Source organism: Vulpes lagopus, chromosome 9, assembly GCF_018345385.1.
Source record: "Vulpes lagopus strain Blue_001 chromosome 9, ASM1834538v1, whole genome shotgun sequence".
NCBI classification, from domain to species: Eukaryota; Metazoa; Chordata; class Mammalia; order Carnivora; family Canidae; genus Vulpes; species Vulpes lagopus.
The window spans coordinates 20,360,605-20,379,410 of NC_054832.1; the positions used below are offsets into that span (position 1 = coordinate 20,360,605).

The 18,806-nt window shown below is 43.6% G+C and overlaps 1 protein-coding gene across 4 annotated transcripts in view; it reads left to right on the forward strand.

Moving 5' to 3' along the window:
* The first annotated feature begins 2,998 nt into the window (after positions 1-2,998).
* Positions 2,999-18,806, forward strand: part of SAMD12 (sterile alpha motif domain containing 12) — a 385,722-nt gene continuing 369,914 nt past the window's right edge. For all 4 annotated transcript variants that reach the window (XM_041768852.1, XM_041768855.1, XM_041768853.1 and 1 more), the window contains exon 1: positions 2,999-3,150. In XM_041768852.1, the coding sequence (XP_041624786.1) occupies positions 3,138-3,150 (13 nt within the window). In that variant the 5' untranslated portion in view covers positions 2,999-3,137. The remainder of the gene's footprint in view (positions 3,151-18,806) is intronic.

Here is an 18,806-nt window from a genome sequence, read left to right on the forward strand (position 1 = left end):
TCCTTCAATTAGTCATCATTTATAGACACATGATATATGTACTATGTAGTTATTACAAGGCAAATAAATAACACTAGTGGCCTAAACATCGAAGGCGAGCAAAACCATTCTACCCCTGTCCTCACTGAGCCAGTGGAATCATTCACATTACTTAAGTGAAACCCAGGTCTGAATACTCCAGCAGGGTAGCAGAGGGAGTGGAAAAGAAGCCCACATTCAAGGGATAAGTTGCAAGGCCACGACAAGACTCAGTAACAGAGGGGAATGCCAAATATCTCTTCCCACCCAGGCATTTTGGTCTCTAACCCTTTAGTAACATTGCTCAACAGAAGCTTCAGATTAAAATCTCTTGAAGTACTTGAAAAACTTGAAAAAAATAAAAAAAATTCTAGGGGTGGGAGTCCTCCTACCTCCAGAAATTCTGATTTACTTTGTTGGCATTAAAATCATTATTTTTTAACTGACCCCATCCACAAAAAAAATAGGTCCAGAATTGCTGTTTGTTGTATACAGGATATATCCTGTGTTAGTTTCTATTGCTGCATCACACACTACACAAATTAACAAATAGAAAATAATCAAATTTAGTAGCTTAATACTGATTTACTAGCTTACAGTTGTGTAGCTCAGAGGGCTCACTTGTATTCTCTGTTCAGGTTTTCCAAGACCTCAATCAGGTGTCAGGTGGGCTGAATGCTTATCTGAAGTCTCTGGGGAAGAATCTATTTCCATCCCCATTCAAGTTGTTAGTAGAATCCTGTTCCTTATAGCTATAGGACTGAGGCCCCCTTCTGCTTGCTGGCTGTCTGCCAGGGGCCACCTGTATCCCTACTTACATGCCTGTCTCTTCAAAGAAGTAACATACGTGTTGAGTCCTCTTCATGCCTGGACTGAGTTCTCCTTCTGCTCTCCCCTTTGGTTACTAGTAGAAAATTCTTTCTTGACAGATTATATTAGGTCCACCTGGATAGTCTTCCATTTTTATGGTCAGCTGTGCCTTTTAACATAATACAATCACAGGAGGAATGACTCATTTGTAATGAGTTTAGGGGTCATAGGTTCAGGGGATTCTAGTATAGAATCATGAGGGTCATTTCTAGAAGTTCAGCCTGGTAATATATTACTATTGTTCGAATGACAGATCAACTGTTGCTTTACTGTAGCAAGGAGAAGGCATAGATAATCAAAGAGTGGCTGGTAAATAGGTCATTTCATCTTCACTGCACATGAGAATCACCTCTGGGTTTTTAAAACTTAAGTGTCCCTATTCAAATGCTCAGAAATCCAGATTCTGTGAGATTAACGCGAGGCTTAAGATTGTGTGTTTGTAAAAGGCTGGTGCACAGACAAGCTTGGGGGCCATTGATGCTGCCTGTCCCATGGCTTTCTTCTACAAACGTTCTAAGGAAAGACTTAATGAGAGGGGAGAGAAAGCACTTGGATTTCAGTTCCTTCCAGATTTTGAAATGCTTGGTTACAAATTAGATTGGAAAATTATTTTACCCGTGGCAAATACCCATTGAGTCTCACTGAACAGGTCTCTGGCTACCGTACCAAGGATGGAAGCCATGGGTTTGATTTGCACACAGCTCTATGGACACAGTTAAAGTATCACCAATGGCATTTAAGAGTGACATACAAGTATTTTTAAAATAGACAGCCATATTACTCAATAGGACAAGGCACACATTCTTAGTGACCAGAAAAACAGGTGCGCAGGTACACACTCAGAAAGTTAAAAAAAAAAAAAATGACCAAGGCAAAGGAAATCTAAAGAGTCATCTTTATGGGAAGAATCAAATATTTGTGCTTTCTTAGAATTAGTAGTTTTTAGAAATTATATATATTATAATACATAATATAATCATATATATGTATGATGCCACTTCCACTCCCCCTATGCAAGGGGGTAAAAGAGCTGGGCGCTGAGTGGAAGTGGCATCATTCGAATTTCCAAGCTCCTCAAGGCCTTTAAAAAACTTACTACAGTCCTGAGTCATTATTTTCCCAAAACCATTCACTTACCGCTACCAGTCATAACTGCATCTGAGTTTCCACATGCAAGAAAACAAAAGGCTGGGGAACTTCATTTTTATCAGTATTTGCCAGCTCTGGAACTCTATTGCCCTCCACGTGATTCTTTCTCCTGTCTGCTTACAGCACCAACACCGGGGGGGGGGGGGGGGGGGGGGGGTGTTAGGACACAGGGTCAGAAGTCGAAAGAACGCTAATTCTTGGGTGCTGCTGTTAATCGTTGGGCCCCATCACAGACCGCCAAGGGGCTTCCAGGCCAAGGAAGCTGAAAGTCTCCCAGCTGGAAGCAAGGCAGCCTAACATCCTCTAGCATCCTCAGGTGGGGATCCTGGTTCCTGGATTTGATTCCTCATAAAGCCTTGAGGATGACGCCTGTTTGGAGTTTTTAAGCCACCCCCCACCCCGTGTTAAATTTATCCACCTCTAGCACCTGGAGGCTCGGACAAAGCTCTACCACCTGGCGGGATGCTCCAGAACCCCGCGGAGCCCGGGGCGCACAGCACCAACTTTCAGCCGCACCCGGTGCAGCGGCTCTCGGGCCCAGCCCGCCGCGGGCTCTGCTCTCCTCGCTAACCGGTCGCACAAGCCCAGGAGATCCCAGCACAGACCTCGCCGCCTCCATCCCTCCGCACGACCCCCGCCAGGTGCTCACCCGCTTCCAAATGTCAGCGGAGAACTCAATCTCGGGTCTCTACTCAGCGCCGAACGAAGCCCAGCGCAGGGCATCTTGGGAAATGTAGTCCCTTCCGCGTCTGGGGAGCGGGGGAGGTCGCTGGTTCTGCCCACGGGACAACTCCGGGAAGGGTCGTTCCGCCTGGGCCGCCTGCAGCGGGAGCTGCGGCCCCGAGAGTGCGGACGGGGCCGTCCCCTGCCGAGGATTCGGGGCGGCCCCCCGCGTTGGAGGCACGTGATGGAACTACATTTCCCAGGCCGCCCTGCGCGAAGCCGGAGCCGGCAGCCTCGCTCTGCGTGACCGCGGCAGGTTGGTCCTAGAGCAGATGAGCGCAGAATATTTAGGCGAGAGCGCGAGGAGGGGGGAGCGCGGGGCAGGAGGAGTATCTCGGCCGAGAAAATTATGCATGCGTTAGGGAAGCTCTGAGAGAATGGCTGTGGAAGGTAAGGGACGCTTGGGCATTTAAGCTCCCTCTCCCGACCCGCGCACCCCAATGCACACGTCCCTGATGGGTCTTGGGGAGCGTGGGGAGGAGAGAGGAGACAGGGTGGTGGCGAGCGGGCCCTTTCCTCCTACACCTCTCGGCACTCACCTGAGCCGCGGAGGGCCAGTAGGCGCTCCCTTCAGTTGCTTTGGAAAGACGCGTAGGTGCGCAGGACGTTGGGGTTGGAGGCGGAGAGTACCCCTAAGGCGGCGCGGTGCGCTGGGAGCGGGAGGAGAGCCGGGGGACCGGCAGGAGGTCGAAGCCCCGAGCCTCCCCTTCCGCCGTCCCCCCGCACCGCGGTCGGCTGGGTGGCCTCCGGACGGGGGATTCTCGCTTTGCACCCCCCGACACGTGGGAGGGGACCCCGGCCAGGTGCGTCATCGGGAAGCACGGTCCTCGGCCGGGTCCAGGGCCCCCAGCCCGCACACCCCCGGCAGCGGCGGCAGCGGGTGTACTCAGGGGCGTTGGAGGTGTTCCTACACCTGCCTCTGTTAATACGACCATCCCGAGGTTAGCAAACTTTGCAGAAAAGAAATGGAAATCGGCCAGGAATAAAAAAAAAAAAAAAAAAAACAACAACCAGCCTCTTCCGTTTGGGTGAATCCTTTTCTCTGAAGACCACCTTCCTCTCTTTTCTACTTTAATGTTGGCCTTTGCGGTTTTGGCTCTACAATAACTGTCTCCTCCGAATCTCCCGGTTGAAAGCAGGGGCAGGAGGTTGGTGAGGGATTCCCCAGTTTTCATTTTAGATTCTCTTCCCTTGGGACACAGACTTTTTTTTTTTTTTTTTTTTTTGTGGAGGGCAGTTCATGGGGAAGAATATGTGGGCCACATGTGTTTGCGATGTCACATTAGAGGTCAAATTGTGCCTGAATGATAAAATAATTGTGTGACTGAAGGAGAGCCTACAGTTACCCGCAGAGTTATGTCTCCTGAGTGTGGCTCAGGTAAGGGGCACTGGGATAGGAAGGAGAGGGCACGCCGACCAGCTGCACCTGGCTCCTTGCCAAGGGGAAATGAGCCTGTTCCTTGTAGTCTAGAGGGAATCACAGGGCTTGCTTCCGTCTTCCCTCCCTGCCCCAGAAGAGAGCAATCGAACTACCCTTACTCCTGCTCTCATTATAATTACTTAACCACCTGAAGTAGCAACAACCTAGTTCTTCTGCTCAGTACCTTACCTCAAAAAACTATAGTCGTTGGACTGAGATTCTGAGCTTATTTATATTTATTGTATTCACATAATTTCTATATTACATATCCTAACATACATGGCTCTGAAAAAAAAAATAGCCAAAGAGGCTTGTAAGTTTTCTCAACAGTGCAGATGTACTAATAAGGTGAGAATCTGGCTTTCTGCATTGTTACAGTTGATGGTAAGTGAAATAAGACTTCAGATGAGTGAGAAAAGATAAAAAAGCTAAAGCTCATCTTGAGCTTTGGGCCAAGGTTAGGTTGACCTGCTGGCACCCCTTCTGCCTCACCCTTCACGTGACCTTGACTATCCTCTTTTTACTTTTTTGTGTTCCCAAGTGAGGGACACTCCCACTGGTTGCCAGCCCTCCGTGCATTTGAAAACAATTTCCTGTTCACTGTAAGAAGTATAAAATTAGTCATATTTCTTGTCTGTTGGGTTATTATACCAGCAACGGCAGACCTTGCAAAAACAAGAGCTTTGAAATGAAGTACACATGGACTGCAGAGGCTTATTCTATTTTCTAGAGATTTATTGGTTCAAGTGCTTGTCTGGTAGGCAGGAGATCCTGAGTTTGAATCACAATGAGGTCTCAACTTGAGGAATAAAGCAAGTCCTTTATACTTTGACTACAAAGAGGATTCCTAGTTCTGTTTTTGCAAAGACAGTTTGCTCAGCTTAGACTGCGCCCTTCTTGGCTACTCCCACCTGATCTTTCAAACAGCTCAGGAAAAACTTCACCACTTCTGAGAACCTGTCTCAACCCTTCTTACCCTCTGGCTTCCCAGCTCTCTGCCCTAGTCTGTGGGAGGTGCCTTCTGCACTATGCTGCCCTAGTACCTGTGCTTACACCTATTTTAACATTTCCATACTTAATTTCTCAATAGACTATAAGACTGTAACCCTTTCAAGGCTGGGATCTTGTATGCTTTGCTGTCCCAGCCAATATTGCAGTACCTGACCCATAGTAGGTAGATACTCAGTGAATGATTATGGAATATATGGGAAATAAATTCATGACCACTTTTGTAACTGACTCCATAAGTGTGCATAGGGCTTTCTTAGGAGCCTAAATGCAACAAGACTTCTGAGAGATTTGAAGGTAGGGGAGATTTTTTTTTTTTTTTTTAAGATTTTATGTATTCATTCATGACAGACACAGAGGCAGAGACACAGGGAGAAGCAGGCTCCCTGCGGCGAGCCTGATGCAGGGCTCCATCCCAGAACCTGGGATCACTACCTGAGCCAAAGGCAGACCCTCAATCACTGAGCCAACCAGGCACCCCGAAGATAGGGGAGATTTTTAAAGGGAGCGCCCCTCTTTAGTCTTTTGTCCTGATACTTGAAGAATCCTTTAGAAAAGTGGTTCTTATTGGAGGGTAACAGTCCTCCTAATGCATTATTGGGATATATTGGGGCTACTATTGGTATTTTTTTGTCCCTGGGTCCCTCAGCTGTGTGTCCCTCAGCGCATGGCCATCCCATACAAAGTTCACAACCCAAAACCAAGTAACAGCTTGTGTCCCTAAGTTCATTGAGAAACACTGATTCAGAGAAGGAATTTTGCCAGAGGACCTGGATAGGAAATAGATACTTAACATCTGAACTTTAGTTTCTGTATCAGGGAGAAAGTCACACTACTGTTTACTTCCCAGGAGAGTTGGGACGATTTAATAAAGGAGAGGGGTTACGGGAGGGTGCTTAGAACATAGATCCTCAGTAAATGTTTTTGTGCTCCCATCCTTCTTTAAAAAACAAAAAAAAAAAACCTTTTTGGCATGTTTCATATCTTGCATTTTCACTTACTCATACAAACCTAATTAGTAGCAAATTAGAAGGTTTTTTTTATCATGTGTAACCTGTTTAAGCTTGACCTTGTGTTAAGTGTATAGTGTTAAAAGTATTAAAGTTGTTAAGAACAAATAGGGAGGGAGCTCTTTCATTTTGCTGAACCTGTAGCCTTGAGTTTAAAATGACAAAGAGGTGCCCTTTGTTTTTGGCTACCATGGGTTCTGTTTTCTTTGAATTTAATTACAGTATCTTGTTTCTATTCCTTAGCCTGGTGGAGACCCGTGCCTCGTGTTTATGGGCAGCTGGGCAGCTTAGAGTTGTGCTTTCCAGCCATAGAGCACATGGTCTGCATTCAGGTTGGGATTATGTTTACATCCATTGTCTTTCTTCAAAAAAAAAAAAATTGTATTTTAGAAAGTTACCCCGAATAGCTGGAAAAATTAGGGCCACCAGAGAGGAGGTAGCATGCAGAAACCACAAAGTAATCCATTCCCCATGGATGGACTGTGTAGATGATTGTGTCCATGAGGTGATGTTTAACAGACATGGATTGCATTATTATACAGGGAAAGGAAAAAAGTAGAGTCCTCAGGGACAGTGTTGTATTCATCTTTGTATTCCAAGATTGGTGGTTGGCACTTAAAGGACTGCGACAGTTTCACTGTTACAGTGAAACTGTAACAGTTTCTCAAAAGGGGTAAAAATGCCCCAAAACAAGAGAACAGTATTCCTACTCCTTATTCCCATTTTCTTTCCTCGCTTTAACCTCAGCGCTACATAAGGAAAGTGGGGAGGATAAACTTCACGTGTAGTGTTTCTATTTCAGATCTAATGGACTAGCCTCTCATGTGGCAGAAAAATGATTTCCAATATTCAGCCCTACCCCTCCCCAAAGATTTCAAATGGAAGGCGGTATGCTCTAAATGACATCTGCGTTAAGGAATCTGAGTTTTCCGTCCTAAACGAAGAAATTGACTATCAAATGGCCTCAAAGTCATTCAACACTCAGGTTTTATAGTTTTCCTCCTATAAAAGAGCAAAAAAACTGCCCATCAGGAAGATATTGTAAGGATACATAATAGCAGCTGGGGGAAAGGGCAAATGAGCTAGTCAAACACGTATAGCAGAAGCAGTCATAAATGAAGGCTCTCTATTCCACTTGAATTCAGAACTGAATCACAGGGACTCATGGAAGACTAAAGTGCCCTCTTTATAACAAGACTCCATGGGTTTTGGGTTTTGGTTTTGGTTTTGAGTTGGATGATAAAGCAGACTTGCTAATATTGCATCCAAGCAGAGAACATACCCCTCCTAGGAGTGCCTCCCCCTGTATCAGTCTGGGGAGCCATGGAGTATAGGTTCCTGCAGCAGCAAGTGGGACTCAAGGGGAGGATAGAGGCCCAAGCCACGTGTCCTTTGTTCCCTTTTACAGACTTGCATCTCAGTAGTTATTTCCTCTTTCGGAAAGAACCCAGGAGAGAGTAAAGAGAGACTGGAAGTGCCCTCATGGATTTCCCCTTATATGAACCAGAAGGAAGGAGGGAGATAGCTCCTGGTGCTCGCCCACCGACATGTTTCTAACTGCATTTCCTTCTTGAGACCCTCCTTTGTAATCCCGTCTTCTACTTGGTGCTGCTGTGTGTGGGTAGGCACTGTGTCTTAGGCCATGCCCATGGTAGACCCTTCATGAAGCTTGTTGAATGAATGACAGGAGGACAATTAACAGGTAGATTATGGATGCTTCTGATTCCCATCTGTGTTCACATACAGAGTAGGAGCCGTAGAAGCAATGAAAGTTTAGACCGGTTCCTCTAACCATTTCTAATCTGCATCATGATGTTGTTATTCAACTAACTCCTGCCTGATTCTCTTCCACTTATCACCAAGGGGTCTTTTTTTTTTTTTTTTTAACCTAAATTTAATTTTGTTCTCTAGTGCATAAGATCTAACTTTCCTGTACCAGCAGCTTCTATGAATCCCTTTAAGATCTGAGTGTGGTGAATAGAAGCCCATCATCAAAAATTCCTGTCCAGTGGAAGAAGCAGGTTCATACCCTGCCTCCATGCTTGCTGGGACAGTGGTTCCTGCCACTTCTTGACCTCTCAACCAGTTCAGACATGGCTTCAGTTTAATCCTACTCTTTAAAAAAAAAAAAAAAAGAAAGAAAAATTATTTATTCATGAGAGAGACACAGAGGCAGAGACATAGGCAGAGGGAAGAGAAACAGGCTCCTCGCAGGGGATCACACCCTGAGCTGAAGGCAGACTCTCATCCGCTGAGCCCCCCAGGCGTCCCTCAGCTTAATCCTACTCTTGCATTGCCTGGCCCAGCCCTTTCTTTCTGTCTTAGTTGTAGTCTTAAGCCAGAAGAAACCAGGGCTGGTGCTCATTAGGGGAGATTGCATAGAACTTTGCTGCCATAACTGTGTTCTGCTCTGCTGAGTCACAGTGGATGCTGTGGTGACCTGCTACAGGAGGGGTATCCCAGGATCTGAAGCTGATACTTGAACTCCAGGAGTGTCACATGTTGTGCATTTAATTAGGAGACGGGTAGGGAATTGAAAACTCTTTTCACTGACATTCATAAAGGTTTTGCATCTTCTGTTCATAGCCAAAAGAACACAGCCTGTGTGCCAGGGAAGTCTCCTAGATTTGGGGAGGGGAGGAGTCTAATAAAGAAGGGAGCTTAGCCCATTCTGTATCTCCTCCTCATTACTTTGCTGAAGAAGACCAAGATGCAGATAAGTGGAATGATCTAAGTGCTAAGTACAAGCAGCAAAACGTAGGAGGTATGAGAACAAATGGAGCATTTAGTTCTGAGCTGGATGGGATAGCCTAACCAAGGGGGTAGTGTTCAAGTGAGTTTTGGACCAGGATATTGATTGGGGGGGGGGGGTGGGAGAAAGGGCATAAAACAGTGGTGTCAGTAGAGTATTTCTACCAAATGGATTCCTCCCCCTCCCCCAAAGTCCTGGTGTTGTGGTTGTTCAGCCCTTTTTGGGCAGGAAAGTGAATGAGGATGCTACTAAGCCATGTCTGGTACAGTCCTCTTCCTGTGGGCTCTATTATCTGCTTGGCCAAACCTGCAGCACTCCCCACAGTCCAGTTGGATCTTGCATATGGTCCTTCTGAAACCACAGGAGGAAGCAAGGAAAGCTGCTCTCTTGTAAATCAGGCTGATTTCTCCCCAATTTTCTGAAGTGGAATGTAGCAGCGCTACCAGCTCTGAGCTGGCTCATGAGAGCAAACTTGGCTATATTTAGTCTGGTTTTTCTAAAGTGTGGGTGCAAGAAGCTGCTTGCACAGCTTGCCTCCCCGAGTGAAGAGCACAAAGGGGTGGCAGCTGTTGGGTGACAGGGGCGGCCACCTCACTGACTTCAGACTTTTTCCAAGGGCACTGAGGTTGGGAGGAGCCAGCTGCCAAGTTCAGTTCTTTGCTCCTCAGCTGCCCTTGGTGCTGTGTTTGGTGCTACTCTTTAGGAAATCCCAAGTCTTCAGTGATTTGACATTTGCTTATGGATGATCCTAGAGTATGAAGCCTCGGCTATAGCTAATCTGGAGAGCGGGGACCGGAATGGGGTCAGTCCTGCTTGTGTCTCACTGTGGGGGCTCTAGCTATATTTAAATGTATGAGCTCTGCAGCTAGACTGGGTGTGAACCCCAGCTCTGCCGAGGACCTGCTATGTGGGCCTGGGTAATTCACTGAATAGCTCTGAGACTTCTTTACTAATTTAGCAAATGAGAATATTAATAGGAATGACCTCATAGGCATATTGAGAGCATTAGATTACTATCAGTAAAGTTCTTAGGACCCATTCTTGTAGTTGCTCAATAAATACTCAGTAAATGTTAGACAACGTGATGGCAATGAGGTCTCCTTCCTGCCACACTTAAGAAAGCATCTAAGCTATTTTTATGGCTTTGTGATATAGTGTCTGGTATAATAGGTACTCGGTGAAGGAATCTAGGTTCTCAGCGTTGGCATAAGACCAACCAAATGTAATTGATAAAATGAGGTATCTTCAGTTTTAATATATTAGTTGAATATCTGATTCCCTATCATAATTAGGCAACAGAGGGAAGTAAAAGCTATAACAAGACTATATTCACTAAAGGGTCATCACTTACATGATTCCCCCCGACCCCAAAACCTACTTGCCACTTAACACCTGCTGTTTTGTTGGTGTGGCTCTCTAATAGTCTCAGGATCCTCCAGCCATACAATATGTAAATTGTTGCAAAGCAAAGTTTCAGATCTTGTGAAAGAAGAAAAGTGTCAAGCACTCTGAAATTGACATTGGGTCACAGCTGTATGATTCCATTAGTTTTCCAGAGCAGATATGCCTGAGTTACACCAGATGCATTACAGAAGACCATAGTCAACCTAATGGTAACTTGATAGGCACCAAAGAAGAATATTAGGATCATTTAAGGATCAAGAAGTCTTTGGCAAAAATTGATGCCCTAATATATTTTTTTTGAGGGAGGGGAAGGTCCATATAAATAGGCCATAAAGAGTCAAAGGTGAAATGAAAAATGTTTTGTCCTGCTTATATAAATCTTTTAGAAGGTACATAACAAAAAATGGATTCTTTTTGTCTAATAATACATTTACAATCCTAATCTAAATTTGCTTAAATAAATTTCTCCGTATCTCCTGAGATGAAATATCTAAACTATTCATGATTTTGAAACTTGAGTCCCTATTTCAAATATTCTTTGTTCTATGTTAGCAGGTTAAGAAATTTAAAATTTGAGTCATATAAGTATCACTTACCATAAAATGCACCTTTTGTAGTTCTTTAAGTTTTGACAAATATAATATATTCAGTCTTATAACCACTACAATCAAATTTAATTCCTACACCCCAAAATGTTTCCTTGTGCCTCTTTGTGGTTACCCTTCACCCACAGCTCCTGACAAATACTGCTGAGTCTTGCCTTTTCAGAATGGCATGTAAGTGATATACTATGTTGTCTTCTAGAATGGCTTCTTTCTTTTAATGCACTTGAGCTTCACCCATGTTATTGTATGTATCCACTCAGTCCTTTTGTTACTGAGTACTAATTCCCTGAATGGACATACCACAGTCTATCCATTCACCAAATGAAGTACAATTGGGTTGTTTCCAGTTTTTGGTAAATGTGAATAACTACTATAATAAATAGTTTTTGTGTGAACATAAGTTTCTCTTGTATAAATAGGTAGGAGTGAGGTTTTTGAGTCCTGTAGTAAATGTGTGTTAACTTTATAAGGGACTGCCAAACATTTTTAGAGTTACTGTGCCTCGTGTGTGATACTGTGCCAGATTTTCCTCAGTTTGGATTTTCTCTGCATTGACAGATCATTGGTAACAACAATCTTACAGAAATAAGGGAATTACATTACAGGGTAGAGTTTAGGCAGATAGGATTAGGAGGAGTAGATTTTCAGAGGTGGGCTCTTTGTGCTACATTAGACAAGAGTGTAGCATGGCCATGGCAACTATACACCCTTGGTTTAGATGTTAGTCCAGCTCTCAAACATGGATCTAGCCTAGAAATGCCACTGTTTTTTGCATCCAGAAGAAAGCTGTTAAATTCTTGTTACTTACTCTAAAAGGGCCTTTTATCAAGCTCTAGATACTGAATCATTGTTGTCAAATAAGGAAAGAAGCCCCAAATGAGGAAAGGCTTACCTGAGAGAATGATAGGCAAGAGCAGGAGGACAGGAAAGGGAAGACCATGTTTGAATCCACAGAAGAATTGCTTACCCTGAGTGGGGAACAAACTTACTTGTCCCTGAAAGGAGTGGGCCTTATTTGCCAAGGGGAGTCATGAGTTCCGTTTTTGTGAAGCCTAAGAAGAGCTTAGTTGACTGTATCTAGTGTGATATAAATTTTGAGGATGGCAGGGACCAGGGGCTTGTTTTGCAGCTGTGTGCCATTCTGATCTAGAGTCGAGTCTTTCATCAGCTGTTCCTTTATATAGTGGGAGCAGTGCTTGTTTCACTTGCAAAGACCACTTTTTACCTGGCCTCAAACTTGATATAAGACCTGATGGCAGAATTGTTTCCAAGCACAAACAGTCTTAGAGGTATAATTTGGATAGTAATAAACTAGGATTTCCAGGATTTTTCCACTGGTCCATGTAACTGTGACATAGACCACTTGAATCTGGGATTGCTACAGAAATCCTGAATGCCTGTGCATTACATGGAGGTGAAAATGTTATTAACCAGACTTCAGTAGATGTACCTTGCCCTTGATTTTTGTCTTGGGTTTGCAATTGCCACCTTGGTGACTGGTGATTTACAGGTGTAGGAGAGAGCAACCAGTCACCAAGCAGTGGAGGTGGAACATCCCATCTCTCCACCTTGGTTGAGTCAGTAGATGTGTGTCAGGCCCTTGTGATGTCCGAGCTCTTGCTTTCTTTTTTCTATTTTCTGATAAAACTTATCTTTTTTTTAATGTTGGGGTTCCTTAATAAATACTTATGTGTGGATAAACTGGGATTGACAGTTTGTGTTGCAGTCATTGAGGAAGTTTGTGTGGGTATAGCATTTCTGTAGCTTAGAATTAAAATATTTTTCATTTTATATTCACAAATATTAAGCACTTCTTAATAGTTGAGTTTAATAGTCCTAATATGGCTGGGTATGCTGGGGAAAAGAGGTATGCTGGATCCTGACCTCTTTTTAGGTCTTTTCTTAATGATGAAATTCTCTCCTGGGACACTTAATAACACCCACATTCCTAATTCCCTACCTTGGATGTGTTGTTGTTGTTATTGTTGTTTTGGTAAATCAGAAGTGGGTCCTGGGTCCTGAGTCATTCTTACTAAATACATTTGAGAGACCCTGATAAAGGGGCAGGGTTCTTGATCTCCTCTTAAGATATTAGATTGTTAACCCCTTTACCACTGTATATACAATTTGTGTACGGACATTACAGGCATTTTTCGCTGGGAAAAAGACTGGGGCTTTCATTCTGTTTTCACAGAGGTGAGGTATGAGTAATAGGAGCCCTATGAGAACATGCGTTTGACTTTTTCTTGTACAACTTCAGTGCCTACAGCTGTGTCTGACACATTGCAGGCATACAATTATTGAGGAAACAAGATAACTAATGTTTTGTGTCTACTCTGAGCCAGGTTCCTGGTGTCCATTCTAAACCTTAGTTTTCAAAATGCAGTGGGTTGGGTGGTTTTCCCATCTGGTAATTGAGGGAATTTAGGTCCAGAGAAGATAGGCTATTTCCCTCAGGCCACACAGCTAACTTGTGATGGAACCAGGCTTCGTTGCCAAATGTGCCATATTCCAGAGTCCTTTCTTGCTGTACTGTGTCGCTTTCTGGTTTTGTTCTAGTTCAGTTGTTTGGTTCTAGTTTACTAGCTCTGTCATGGAAATGTTAGTAACTTAAGAAAAACAACATTATAGTAAAACAAATTGTTGCTTATTGGGCTCTGCAGTAGAAAAAACTCAGGTATTTGGATTGAATCAGTAATAAGGTGTTTATCTGATACAGCTCTGTACAGTTTTACTAGTTTCCTTGTAAGGAGCCCCAGGTCTTCAGGGTTTTTTTTTTTTTAAAGAGATTTTATTTATTTATTCATGAGAGAGACCCAGAGAGGCAGAGACACAGGCAGAGGGAGAAGCAGGCTCCATGCAGGGAGCCAGACATGGGACTTGATCCTGGGTCTCCAGGATCACACCCTGGGCTGCAGGCGGCGCTAAACCGCTGCACCACTGGGGCTGCCCGGTCTTCAGGTTTGTTTGTTTTCCCATGCTGCCTTCCAGGTTCACAATTAGTGTAAATTTCTACTTGATTTGGACAGGAAGGATTCACTGTGCACTCGTGATAGGCTCAGCACTCTGAATGGTGCAGGGCAATATAAAAGAATCTAAGGCTGTAAACCTTCCCATCGTGAGACTTACAATCATGTCAGAGATTCAAGATCCGTATTGCGAATGTATCCCAGTAGAAAAGGTGCAGACATGGACAGGGCATGTGGGTAGGGCAGGCTGTGTGTGGGGGCTGTGCTCCCTTAATCAGGGAAGCTACCACACCCGCGGCAATGGCCCACCCACTTCCCTGGGCTCCCCAGAAGTCAGCATAGTTTTAAAGAAAAGCGTGAATGAATTGCTACAGAAAGCTTGGTCATAACCTGGAGAAATTGTATACACAAGCTGAAGTAATAAGAGAAAAGGAAGAGATGTGAGAAATCTTTCATAGGGGGAGAGGATGGTAGGATTTGGGATTGTTTCCTTATAGGGTGTGGCAGACATAATTGCTCCGACTCTCCACTGCCAAAAAAATAAAGTCCAAACTCCTTCCAGAGTCCTTCCCAGGCTATGGCCTTCCTGCTCCAGAATGATTTCCCTCCCTCTTCGTTTAGGATCTGCCCTGATAGTCTGTGGAGCCCAGAGATCAGCTGTCTGCTGGCTCTCTGTGTACCTTGGGATCCCACTCCCCACAGCTTTGCTTAGGCTCTTCTCCCCCCTCCAGTGCCTGTCTCCCACGGGTTCATTTGGTATCATTCTCCCATCCTTCTGTGCACATGTCTACAGCAAGAGGATAGGTGGGTGTGAGATGGAGATCTTCCCATATGAGAACTGTGTGTCTACCAGGCAATTATAGTGCTGAAGGGGTAGGATGAGGAAGCTGAGGGAGACGGGAAGAAGCAACAAGTGGTAGCAGGAAACATGTCAGGATGGAGTGTGCCGGTGTCACTGATGGTCAACACCTGCCAGCAAGGTGTGCGCTGGGAAGTGTCCACGGGGTCTGGCAAGTAGTAAAATATATTCTAATGAAATGGGGGAGCAAATATATATTCAAGGTTTAAGTGGGTGATGAGGACACCACTCTTGATGCAAAAGTATTGAAGAATAAGGGAGAAGTAGTTATAGCAAGAGAGTGATTGAAATTAAAGCAGCTTTAAAAACATGGTGAGAAGACCTAAGGAGAGGGGTGGAGGCCCTTACCTAGCTGGGAAGCAAGTTCAAAAGAAGCTTTTCTCTTTTTCTTTCTTTTCTTTTCTTTTTTTTTTTTTTTTAAGCTAGAAATATTTGAGTTTGTAGATGATGTGTGTGAACTGACCAGTGGGGAGAGAGTTTGAAGATACAAAGAAGGGAATATTGGTAGAGCAAGGACCATCAAGAGTTTAGGTGGATTACCTCTTGGAGAAAGTATGTTTGTTTGTTTGTTTGTTTTTTTCCTGGAAGGGGTGGATGGTGCCTGGTGCAAATGAGTGTCATAACTAAAATACTAAAGTACTAAACTATCAAGATACACTAAAACCTGTACTATGTGATAGGCATGGTCTTAACTGCTTCTCCTATAATAAGTCATTCACCTTCACATCAGTCCTATATGGTAAGTAGTACTATCATCTCTGTTTGTAAATAATGAAAGGGGCACAGAGAGGTTAAGTAACTTGCCCGTAGTCACTCAGCTGGAAAGTGGTAGAGCCGGAATTTGTTAAAAACAGAAGATGTCTGTCCATTTTCCTAGATAAGAAACGTTCAGGAATACTGCATTAAGATACTACCATCCTTTGAATTCTCTTTAAAAATGAGGCTACTGAAGGATGACCTTTAAGAACATACAGGTCATTGCTGTTTTTCTTGTGAATTAGTTTATTTTGTAATAACTCCAGGTCAGCTATGTATGGAATAGGACTTTGAACTCACAAATGTTGGAGGAAGGTATCATTTTCAGGAGTCCTTTTCCAGAGAGGTTAGTCCTTGGTGAGTGCTTGCCTGTGGAACCAGGTGTTGGGTGCACAGGCCAGCCAGTAGGTGCCCCAAGGGCACTCTGATCCTACAACTTGGGTTTGGGCTTTCAGGTAAACAGTAGGGGTAATGTCCCAAAGGAAAAGTTTTCACTTTTGGGTACAGAGAGTAAACTTGGCCAGTATCACAATTTGCCAAGAAAAGAACACGCTCCCTATTTCCTCCTGTATCTTGCTCCTTTCCTGCTTTTAAAACTTGAAGATTTAGGTTTCCAGGCTAGGCTGCTAATGCCGTTGTCCCGGATTCTTATGGTAATGGAGAGTGATTTTTTTTTTTTTTTTTCCGGCTGATTCTTGGTCTGTTGCTTGCTAAGTGCCTCTGTACACCCCCATGAAATTCCTGCCTCCCTTTGACCTGCTTTGCCTGGCCAGAGTTTCTTAATTGAAACTCAATAGCTGGTAGCTTTTGGCACCCGCGTGTTTGCTAGGGCTCACCCCAAGGCCATCATCAGTGAAATCATACCGCCTTGGCTTTACACAGCATTCTGTGCTTTCCAAAGTACAGTTTCTCATCTGAACCACAGATGATCCATTGGCAGCTGGGACAGATGCTCTTGTTCCCATTTCATAAATAAGGATGTGAAAGTTCCCTCACCCAAGGTCACATAACATATTGGTGGCAAAGCTTAGATTTAGAACTTGGTGTCTTGAGTCTTTTTATGGCTTCTATTACTGCTGCCATGATTGAAGGGATGGCACAGTGCCTACTGTGAAGGGGTTTGCAAGTGGGATGTTCTACAAGGGATCAAGAATTTTTCTGAAATTATAGATGACAGCAGTCAGAGTGGGGCCAGAGGTCCTCTAGTTCTCTAGAGGCACCCAATCCTTAGGTCAAGTAGTGAGAAGCTCTTTTTTTTTTTTTTTTCCCTCTCCCATTATTTTGTTGATTTGCCATAACTATCTTCTAAATAGCTATATTAAAGTAATATTTAAACATATATATATTTTCTGAATATGAAAATCCTTCATAGTCCCCATAGACAAAAGAAGGAACAAACTAGGGATGACAGTAACTAGCATTTATTTAGGCACTCAATGATACTAGCAGCCAGGGTTGCTCTTCAACCGATATACCCTGGTACAGCTATATTGGTTTTTGATAGCCAGTGACTTCTGAATATCTTACCTGTTCCCAATCCCATGAGATGGTTCTTAATATTCTCTCCATTTCCTACATGAAAAAATTGAGGCCCAGAGAGCTTAAATAATTTCCTCAGGGTCACCAGCTGGTAAATGATAAAGCATTCAAACCCAAGTTCAGTTGACTTCAGTGCCCTTCTGTTGCCGCTAAAAAAAGAAAAAAAAAATCGGCTTATAGACCACCCCAGGGGAAAGTTCATATTTCCTTCCGGGCTTTGTATTAAGTAACTCATTATAGCTGGTATAACTTGTCCTTCCAGCAAATCTCAATAGGTGTTTAGTTGATAAAATATTAATGTGTTTGTGTTTTTGGTCACTGTGTAAATATAATGAACAATCTCATTCTCTGTAGATACAGCATTTATTAAGGCCCATGATGGGAGGTCTTGTGAGGGCAACAAATGACTGAGTTTCAGAAGGGTGTCCTCTCATTCAGTCCGTTCTGTCCCTGTGACTTGATGGTCATTTTCAAGGTCAGAGCCATAGAAAATGCCTATTTTTTTTGTAACGTGTGTCTGTTTTGAATAGAATGAGAGGTCTGTGCAAGATGAGGACAGGATCCAAGTTAGTTGTAGAACTCCTACCTGTCACACGTTTATGTTCCTCTACCACTATTACAGATTGGTTATTCACACAAACTACTTTTGATTATTGCCATGACCTATTCTGATTTTTTTCAGTTTATTCTGACTAGGTTTTCTACACTTTAAGTTTCATTTTGGCTTCCTGGTCTATCTAGTCATCCTGTACTGTGTCCTTGATCTTTTTCCTGTTAGTGTGTGGAGTCTTTTTTTTTTTTTTTTTTTTTTAAGATTTTATTCATTCATGAGAGAGAGAGAGGCAGAGACACAGGCAGAGGGAGAAGCAGGCTCCATGCAGGGAGCGTGATGTGGGACTCGATCCTAGGTCCCCAGGATCAGGCCTTGGGTTGAAGGCGGCGCTAAACCGCTGAGCCACCAGGGCTGCCTAGTATGTGGAGTATTCAGTCACTTTTATTAGTATTTAAAAAATTTTAAGTCAACATTCAGAAACACTGCAGTTCTTCTTTTCAACCAATATGTATCTTTGACCTCTTACTGGTTTATATATATATATATGTGTGTATATATGTATATCTCCCCAGTAATACTTTATATTATAAAGTAGTACTTTATATATATATATCCCCAGTAATAATAAATACATATATTTTTTTATTGGAGTTCAATTTACCAACATATAGCATCACACCCAGTGCTCATCCCACCAAGTGCCCCCCTCAGTGCCTGTCACCCAGTCCCCCCAACCCCCTGCCCACCTCCCTTTCCACTACCCCTTATTTGTTTCCCAGAGTTAAGTGTCTCTCATGTCTTGACACCCTCACTGATATTTTCACTCCTTTTCTCTCCTTTCCCCTCCATTCCGTTTCCCTATTTTTTATATTCCCCAAATGAATGAGACCATATAACGTTTGTCCTTCTTTGACTTATTTCACTCACTATAATACCCTCCAGTTCCATCCACGTCGAAGCAAGTGGTGGGTGTTTGTCGTTTCTAACGGCTGAGTAATATTCCATTGTATACATAGACCACAGCTTCTTTATCCATTCATCTTTTGATGGACACCGAGGCTCCTTCCACAGTTTGGCTATTGTGGACATTGCTGCTATAAACATTGGGGTGCAGGTGCTCTGGCGTTTCACTGCATCGACCTCTTACTGTTAATATTTTAAAATTAGGGTT